Source organism: Watersipora subatra, chromosome 11 (assembly GCF_963576615.1).
Source record: "Watersipora subatra chromosome 11, tzWatSuba1.1, whole genome shotgun sequence".
Taxonomy (NCBI): Eukaryota; Metazoa; Bryozoa; class Gymnolaemata; order Cheilostomatida; family Watersiporidae; genus Watersipora; species Watersipora subatra.
The window spans coordinates 16189364-16199407 of record NC_088718.1 but is presented as its reverse complement, the minus strand read 5'-3'; the positions used below and the strand labels follow the sequence as shown (position 1 = coordinate 16199407).

Genomic DNA, 10044 nt, shown 5'->3' with positions numbered 1-10044 from the left:
ACCAGGTGGAAGGCATGAAGCACATGTGTGTCAAGTTTGGACAAAGTCGGCCAATAAATTTGGAAATGCATGACGTTTATACAGACTAACAGACAGACACCCAAACACAATGGCAATTACTACTATAGACTCACAACGCCATTTAACCAATTATGTTTCTTGTATTCTGAACATTCTTTTACTGTATAATAAACATGTTTTGATTTGTATAATGTTCATGAATATGCTAATATGCTATTGTTATATTTCTTAAAGACAAATATGAATTTAAATATAAAAACCATCTATTAAGAACATCAAAAGCCTAAGAAAATTGAATTTTTAAAAGTGAAACACTGTCTCTCTGTCTCTCTGTCTCTTGCATTTATTGTATCATAAATGTATACCCGGCAAGAATTACGTATGTTATTTGGCAAACATAATTATTTTTATAAATTGTGGTAGTTTGCTGCAAGACATATCCAAATGGATTTTACTAAGCCTTACAGATCAGCCATATTATTTTTATTAATAGAAATAATATGTTAATAGAAATTTCTGTTAATAGATTATTAAAATGTAACTTCATGCTGCGTGATGTCTCCTGCGAAAGGACAATAAAGCTGATAACAGCATAGCTTTGCATTTTCGTTGGTACTTTTAGCTTTGCTAGAGATAAAGGGCACAGGCAGAGTTTGGTCCGGTTAAAGGAACTACTGTCTTGGATTGGTCCCCATACTAATCTGCAGTGAGAACTGTCATTCTTTTAGTATATTGCAACATTCCATCCTTCTCCTTGCTCTTAGCCTTTATTACAGATTAAATCCACTTTCTTCCCATTGTCTGTTAAATACTCACTCTAGGCCATGCGATTGAGATAATGCAGCAGATAAACTATTGTCACGTGTCTATAGTTGCTATCATATTTCCTTGAACCAGAAAGTTGGTAAAAGTTTGCAGAACAATGATTAGGGGTAAAAAAGGAAAAAGATATCCAGTATAAAAATCAAATCCCATTTTGATATCAAAACAAAATAAATTCTTTGTAAAATTTAATTTTCAAACTTTTTATATTTTGGTTTTATCAATACTTTCTTTGTGTCATAGTGTGTCAGTGAAAAGCTTGGCATTTGCCTGACTATTTTTCTAAGAAGGCTATTGAAACAGATAATTACACAAGTTCTACTATAAGCTAACCTATGTTATCTCTCAAATATTTAGCTAAATCTCTTAAAGCTTTGGCAACTGCAACATTTTTATCTAAAAAAACATCTTCTTTGTAACAGCCACTTGTTGTTTAATGATATTCTACACCATCAAATATTTATCCAATAAGATTGCAGTGACACCTTCACCCACCTGCAGACACCTTGTTTTGTGTCATACACGAGGGGATGGGCGGAACTTAATAATTGTGACACCTGTGCGCCGGTATAAATAGATGAGCACCAAGCACTTGTGAAGTATTGTCACGGTGACTATCATTATGACAACTCTACAACTCACTAATCCTATTACCATAGCGGGTACAACGTACTCCACCGCCCAGGTGTTTGTTGTCTCGCCGCAGAGACCTCCGGTAAAGACTATTTTACCCAAGCAAGAGCAGGCCAACAAAGAGCCTGCAAAGACCAATCTCAAGCTAGACTGCCCAAAGAGAAGAATACATTTTAGTAAGAAGGCATTGACACACCCAAGACCCCAGTCTATCACAAGGAGGAATACTAGAGAGAGAAACAGAGTTAGAGCCGTCAACCAAGGTATGTTGAATTATTCCAAACGGGTAGCATTGCAGAGGATTACGCTAGATATTTAGGCAGAGAATTACTGTTTCTTGCACTAGGTTATTATTATAAAATATTTTAAAATTACTGACAGCTTAAACATGCTTGGCTGCAGATAAAGACAAACATTTCCTGTAGGTTCTGCAGCCCGCCTAGCTTTGCATGAATTATAATTTATTGCCACACCTTGTGTATTTTGTAGCGTTAAATAAAAGTATTTTGTAGAAAATTAAATAGGCCTTTATTTGTGTTTTTGCTAAGTATCTCAACAAGCTCATAAAAGCATTGACATCACCAAAAATGTAAATAATTAACTGCTTTAATTTCAATGTTTTATAATTCGTATTTTTCATGTCATTCGTATAAGCATTCACGCAATCACCTCATTTTTTAGTAGTTTATATACAAAAACAACTTGCATATATTTTTATGTTGTACCCAATCAGTTACTTCTTTGTAAATTTGACTTGTTTTTTTAGTCATTTTGCAATCTCAAAGATGGGCTTTGAAACTGTGCAAAGGCATCTGTAACGGATAGTATTTTTAGAACTTGAATACTGCACTGTCTAAACATCTTGGTTACAGGTTTTGTGACGCTGGCCAATCATGTACCTTGAATACTGCAATGCGTAAACTTCTAAACATCTTGGTTACAGGTTTTGTGACGTTGGCCAATCATGTACCTTTGCATCTTCGAAGTAAAAAAATGAGCAAAGTCGATACGCTCAAGGCCGCCATGGTTTACATCCAAGAACTGACGGAGGCTCTCGATAACACCGATGCCGAAGATGATGAAAACATGTCTTGCTCAGATCAGGAACCTCCGCCACTCCTCGACTGCAGCCAGCGACTCTGCTTCACCGATTCTCCAACTTCCACGAGCTCTTACAGTGAAAGTCCTGTTTTCGACAGCTACAGTGACGGTTTTTCATCACCCGAGTCATCCATAGCCTGCAGCCCCCCAAACCATCAAGGAGCTCCGCCGTACTATAGTCAGCACCCGTCCTATCATCCTGCGTCATTAGAAGTACCCATCCAGACCCCTTACCAATACTCCCACCACTCTCCTCTACCCTACACTCAGAATGTTTGCAATCCACCATGGCCGACAGACCAAAACCCTTACCCTGCCATTGATGAGAACTGTATGTCAAATGAAGAAGAAAACATCCTTGATATGATCTCCTGGATGTTCTAAATTAAGGTAAAAACTTGCTCAGTCAGTATAAAGCTTCAACAACTAACTGTTTAAAATGGTATTAATTAAAAGATATAGCTAATTTTTCAAAACTGTATTTTTAAAAATATACATAATTGTAAAAAATTATATTTACGTAATTATTCATAAAAGTTTTATAAATTGTATTTTATGTAAATAGACATATAATTTTATAATTTAACTGTATATTCTTTAAAAAGCAATATAAAATTCGTTGTTAAAAAGTAACTAATAAATTTATACAGAGATTGGCCAACAGAATGAGGTTTTCCCCTGGAAAATATTTCTCTCCCAATTTTCAATTCATAAAAAGTGTGTTACATTGCTGACTGAAAGATTTTACTGTATGTCCACTTACAAAGTTCGTTATATTTTATGATACTATATTTTAATATACTATATGATGTAAAACAATCAAGAGTGTAGGAACAACATACCAAATTTTTTATAGATCTCAGCTTAGCATCAGCCCTCATAAGGGAACGCCGGATGCAGACAAACTGGTGAGAGCTAGTCAACTAATGATGTCACTTCCTGTACACTCTTTGAGGTATGTAGCCTTTAAAAATAGCATTTCTCCACTTTGGCAGCCAATGACTCATTGTTTTGCTGCATCTCCATTGATTTCGTCAATTGATCACTAGCTATTGCTGCCCAGGTTGACTCAAAATGTAATATCATTTTCCTGCTTCCAATGTTCTCATCATTCCTGTTCTTCTCTTATAGGTGCTCCTGGTTCGTCTAACATCTGTCCATCTGGTTGTTATTACACAATCATTTTTAATTCTACGATCAATATTTGTTTATAAATAATTACCTTCAATGCAAAAGAGCTTTTTCTCGTATCACAATTTTTTAAGGACTTTCTATGCAATATTAAGGGCTTTATTGTTATTCTTAGTTTTTCAAGCAATTGGTTTCATTGCTGCCAATTACCTTCATTGCTGCCTGGTGCTATGAACTGCTTACAAGTTGTCTTATCCTTTTTTAATTTATTAATAGTTTATGCAATTTTACAATAATATATTATGGCGATAATTTTACACACATCATTTTTATAATGTATTATAATTATTTACAATAATATGCCATACAATCATTGAACAGGACTGTTCCTCTCTCCACACTTTTATACTTCACACAAGAGTAGACAAAATGAACAACAATAATGTCCTCATTTTGGGTTCCCCTTCTCTCTTAATCACCACTCCACCCCATGCACCAGCCAAGCAGACAAGATGAATGTCGCGGGTTCAAATCCCGTACACTATAATCTTTTTTCTAACCGCCAATCGTAGCTTCTGACAAACGGAGGCAGCTGATTTTATAGTAAAGGTATTACATAAAATATAAAAGCTTGATAAATATGAAGGAGGTTATATGAAACACACAGTTACTCTCTTATAGATTACTAAATTATTATATACAACGTTATATGGAATATATAATATAAGCTTCCTAATCTTTTCAAAATTAAGCTGACCAACTGCCAAACATGCAGATGATCTCAAGGACTATTGCTGCGTTAAGCTGAAACCTTTTATACATAAACATGATTTTTGGCAAGTACACTGTTGGAGATTGGACGGAACACCTACAATGTTTTTACAAAGAGGTGCACTTTGCTTGTCAGTGACCAATCATTACTCTCGAGAAGGGAGGCCAAGCAACCTCATTTGTTAGTTAATGACCTTGAGGCTACTTCACAATATATCGCTGTATCTCGACATCGACCCTTCAATACTTCGGTGATCGTCGATGATAACGATGTTACACTATCACAAACCCATCTACGCTTGCATCAGCAACTACCTCGTGATGCAGTGTTCTCTTTTTTTTCGAAGGAACCGCTTTGTTTTTCCCCTCGAATCCAATATTTACTAGTCTCGCAGCACCATAAATAGAAATAAATAAGTCATGCTACCCGCAACAGCAAATTACCATCGCCAAAATAGAGCACATCGTACTGGCTGTCGTCGATGTTCGGCGAAATATCCTATGAAAGCAAGTGTCATTACCACAAAGAGATTTTATTGGCTAGCTTTAAAAGTTTGATAGCTTTGACATGAAAGTTTGACAGGTGCAAACTTTCCCGGCGTATCCGTGTCGCTTCATCGATGTTATCGGTTTACGGCGCACATAGTCGATTTGCGTACGCTGAAAGGACAACTTTGACATACAGCAATAGAGTATGAACCAGCCTTCAGTTACAAAGCTATACTTCAATAACTGTTCAATAACTGTCATCACTGAAGCAGACAAAGACATATTTTAACATACATACAGGAAGTATTTAAGGACGACACTCCAGTATTAGGTATTTGGGTTCGAGAACATTAATACTCAGCTATCTTATTGTTTGCACTAATACGCTGGCAGTCTCCTGTACCGTGAAAGATCTCCGTGTGTAATAACTATGTACACAATTATTCTTAGCTCTGGAAAGGTAGCTGGGTGTAGCAGTGGTTAGCGTGTCATCCACAAAGCTAAATATTCAAGTTCAATTCTTGTGCAATGCATTTTTTCCTAATACTCTAAGCGTGGCTTTGGGCGGAGAGATGGCTGAACAGACGACCAGAAAGACGACCGAACAGACGGCCGGTCAGACGGCGAGACAGACGGATGGACAAACGGATGGACAGATGGTCGGTAACGGCTTATATTAGAGTAAAAATTAAAACTGTTACTGCAAGAGCTCCTCAAGTGTTGGTGATCAGTGTCAGTACATAAATGTGATATGCACTATGTATGCTATACACTCAGTACAGCTTTCCCATATAGACCGTATAAACTATCGTAAAGGCAAGGTTTTTCACTTTGTCTCCACGTATTTTAGTCATAGTGAGGCTTGTTAAATCACTATTGCTGTTGTAAGTATGTTTATTGTTAATATACTTTGAGGGTTTGTCACAAATGGAACATTGCATGTTTTATTGTTAGATGTCTATGCTGGACTAAACATGCCTTCACCTAAGCGACTGAAGCCAAGAGTTATTCCTAAGGCTATCGGACAGTTGGATTCCTAGTAGATTCCTGCATTCCAGGCAATTATAGTTTAGTGCCTTTAGGGATGGGGAAGGGAGGAGGGGGTGAGCCAAGAGGAAACAAATGAGAAGGCGCAAATTGAACAAAATTATTTAGCCAACTCAAATATTTTGCAGCATTCTCTCACGGAGATTTAAACAAAACCCTCTTGAATAATTTGGAGACTGAATGCTCAGCCAATCTAAATGCTGCAAGGGGGAGTTAAGGCTTCAGCTGTCAATGTTGTAACTTACAATATGAGGCTGCGGCTGTCAATGTTGTAACTTACAGTGTGAGGCTGCGGCTGTCAATGTTGTAACTTACAGTGTGAAGCTGCGGCTGTCAATGTTGTAACTTACAGAATGAGGCTACAGCTGTCAATGTTGTAACTTACAGAGTGAGGCTACAGCTGTCAATGTTGTAACTTACAGTATGAGCCTACAGCTGTCAATGTTGTAACTTACAGTATGAGGCTACAGCTGTCAATGTTGTAACTTACAGTATGAGGCTACAGCTGTCAATGTTGTAACTTACAGTTTGTTCTCAGCTAAAGCACAGCAAGTCTACCGAACAATTTTACAGTGAAGCCCATTTATCACCTGGTATGTTTACACAAACACATGCAGTTTAATTTTCAGAACATAAAAAGCTAATTTTTCAACTAAACTATAGTTTTCTAAAATTTCATTTTAATTTAAAGGGTTTGTCATGTTTAAACTGCTTGGCTTATCTCAAAAAGCAAAGTGTTATTACCACAAAAAGATTTTATTGGCTGTTGCCTTTTTGTTGTTTTATGATTATTGTACGGCACAAATTAGAAAAAATTTATGTTTGATATCAAATTATTGGCAATGAAGCAATAAAAACTTATATATAATATACAAGTGTTTTGACAAAATAGCTTAAAAATAGACTAATGCAAAAAAACTTTCCAATTTTTTTTAGTGTTGCACTTTCGATAGTCCTATGTTTTACGCCATATACTATTGAACAAGGCAATACACATCAGTATGCAGATACAGTCACCAGCAGTAACAGTCTACGACCCTCAGCAAATTGCCGAAAGCAGTTTGAAACGTGAAGTCCTCAGCCACAGAGAGGCAAGGCTGCAGCGAGCAAGCTTCCCATAGCTTCAAGACTCTGTAACCATAAAAAATGAAAATTTTGCCCATGCCGCTCTTTCATAAACAAAGAAAGCTCCAGTTAACGGAATAGCGCGAAATCGAGCTGTTATCAAAAACTTTGATGTTAATTCAACCAGCTAACTCTTGCGAAGAATAAAAAGCTAATTTCTCTAGCTTGCCAACTCGCCCAAGTGGCTATGCCATCAACAACCAGTTGTGTAATCTAGGTTATTCTCAGCTCTCAAAGCGTTACATTATAAAATCTCTAGTTCATGGAACATACAGCATGCATATATTTTCTCCTGTAAGCAAAGGCTTTGATCATAGAGTTAAAAATAGTTGTCACAATTAGGTAATGAGGTAGCATTCTGCCCTTTTAGGAAAACGGTGCATAAATTTGCAAATTAATTTTCTTTCATTATAATAAAGATATGAACAGTTAGACTATTATACCATACGCAATGTATAGGTTGTTGCGGTTCCTGGAAAACTTTGGTATGGTGAAAGGGAAAATATCTGAAAGGAGAAGTGAGATTTTGTGCGTCGGTCCATACTTCATAGAAAATGCTTTACGAAACTGGAATACAAAATTGGAATGTTTCGCGTGTTGAATTAAGTTGAATTATGCAGTGCCATCATAAAGGTATATGGTACTCAATAGTAGTTCTACAACTGTAATCATATCATGCCTTAGCAGTTGATGCATTATAGTGATACAAAGCAAATAGCCTAAAAATAGAAAACAAAATAATTATTAGATTATTTAAACCTGTTAACATTGTAGGAAGTAAGCGAGTGATTGATTGTAGCGTTGGATTTTAAACTCTTGAAATTTGACGCGTAGTGTGTCACGACTGCTGCCTTTCTGGCAATCCCAAAAGTTCTACCTGCGCTAGAGTGAACTGACTGTTGGCTGCCCACTATAATTTTCTATTGATTAAATAATTCTGGTTTAATAATTTATTATGGAAGTAATCCTGACCATTTCTGTTTATGTTGGTTTGCAACACCGAGCCTCGGCTCTCAAGTACTACTCCATGTTGCTACACCGAGCCTCAGCTCTCAAGTACACTACTCCATGTTGCTACACCGAGCCTCAGCTCTCAAGTACTACTCCGTGTTGCAACACCGAGTGCGGCTTTCAAGTACTACTCCATGTTGCTACACCGAGCCTCAGCTCTCAAGCACTACTCCATGTTGCTACACCAAGCATCAGCTCTCAAGTACTACTCCGTGTTGCTACACCGAGCCTCAGCTCTCAAGTACTACTCCACGTTGCTACACCGAGCCTCAGCTCTCAAGTACTGCTCCATGTTGCTACACCGAGCCTCAGCTCTCAAGCACTACTCCATGTTGCTACACCGAGCCTCGGCTCTCAAGTACGACTCCATATTGCTACACCGAGCCTCGGCTCTCAAGTGCTACTCCGTGTTGCTACACCGAGCCTCAGCTCTCAAGTACTGCTCCATGTTGCTACCCCGAGCCTCAGCTCCCAAGTAATACTCTATGTTGCTACACCGAGCCTCAGCTCTCAAATACTACTCCGTGTTGCTACACCGAGCCTCGGCTCTCAAGTACAACTCCATGTTGCTACACCGAGCCTCAGCTCTCAAGTACGACTCCATGTTGCTACACCGAGCCTCGGCTCTCAAGTACGACTCCATGTTGCTACACCGAGCCTCAGCTCTCAAGCACTACTCCATGTTGCTACACCGAGCCTCGGCTCTCAAGTACGACTCCATGTTGCTACACCGAGCCTCAGCTCTCAAGTACTACTCCATGTTGCTACACCGAGCCTCAGCTCTCAAGTACTACTCCGTGTTGCTACACCGAGCCTCAGCTCTCAAGTACTACTCCGTGTTGCTACACCGAGCCTCAGCTCTCAAGTACTACTCCGTGTTGCTACACTGAGCCTCAGCTCTCAAGTACGACTCCATGTTGCTACACTGAGCCTCAGCTGTCAAGTATACTACTCCATGCTTTATAAGTACTAGTATTACATTTGATATTTTAGTGGGCCATGAGAGATTGTTAGGTGTAATAAGTAACTGTACAAGTGTTCTAAGACTGCCAGTTTTCTAAGCTGAAGGTCTGGAGTTTGAATCCTGTTAAAGGTATTCCTTTTTCATACCTTCTAAGTGGGGCTTTAGATGGATAGATAGGCTGACAGATGGACAGACAGATGAACACGGCTCATACTATGGTAAGGACTTTATTTGACTCTTAAAAAATCAATAAAATATGTAGTTTCAAAAAGTAAACTGCTTTATGATTTTTGGAAAAAAAGTAAAACTTACATCTTAAAACATAGTCATTTTTTAGAAAGTATTTACTGTAATTGCAGAACACTTCACGGTAACAAGTGTATGAAATTAATAAAGACAGCTCAAGTTGTTTCAGAAACCCTAGAAATAGAAACAACTTCTACGCTTCAATCACTGGAACCTACAGAGTGAAAACAAACATAAGTTTTACATCAAAAATAGAGCAAAGATATACAATGGAGACTACTTATGATTACCTCAACATACAAATAAGATGTAAAATACAAGAGACCACTTATGATTACCTCAACATACAAATAAGGTGTAAAATACAAGACACCACTTATGATTACCTCAACATACAAATAAGATGTAAAATACAAGAGATCACTTATGATTACCTCAACATACCAATAAGATGTAAAATACAAGAGATCGTCTATGATTACCTCAACATACAAATAAGATGTGAAATACAAGAGAACACGTTTGATTCAACACCTGAAGTAATTTTCAACATACACATACATGTGCTTGAAGCATTGCAGTTTCAAGTTTCCTGACTTACTGCTTGCTAGACGGCAGCATGTCAGGAGGACACAACCCAGCAATGAGTAGATCAGTAGTGTACATAGTTTTTCATACCAATT

General features: G+C 37.7%; 1 protein-coding gene across 1 annotated transcript; it reads left to right on the top strand.

The window, feature by feature from the left end:
* The first annotated feature begins 1465 nt into the window (after positions 1 to 1465).
* Positions 1466 to 4077, top strand: LOC137408573 (achaete-scute homolog 1b-like). Its single transcript, XM_068095154.1, has 4 exons — positions 1466 to 1739; positions 2420 to 2967; positions 3434 to 3532; positions 3709 to 4077. Exons 1-2 carry the CDS (start codon positions 1466 to 1468, stop codon positions 2959 to 2961), a joined length of 816 nt encoding a protein of 271 aa, XP_067951255.1. The 3' UTR covers positions 2962 to 2967; positions 3434 to 3532; positions 3709 to 4077.
* The last annotated feature ends 5967 nt before the right edge of the window (positions 4078 to 10044 follow it).

Excerpts from the sequence above, each read along its gene's own strand:
- LOC137408573 (XM_068095154.1), top strand. The coding sequence starts at position 1,466 with ATGACAACTCTACAACTCACTAATCCTATTACCATAGCGGGTACAACG. Across the intron at positions 1,740-2,419 it reads AGTTAGAGCCGTCAACCAAG|GTTTTGTGACGTTGGCCAAT; the intron begins GTATGTTGAATT and ends TCTTGGTTACAG.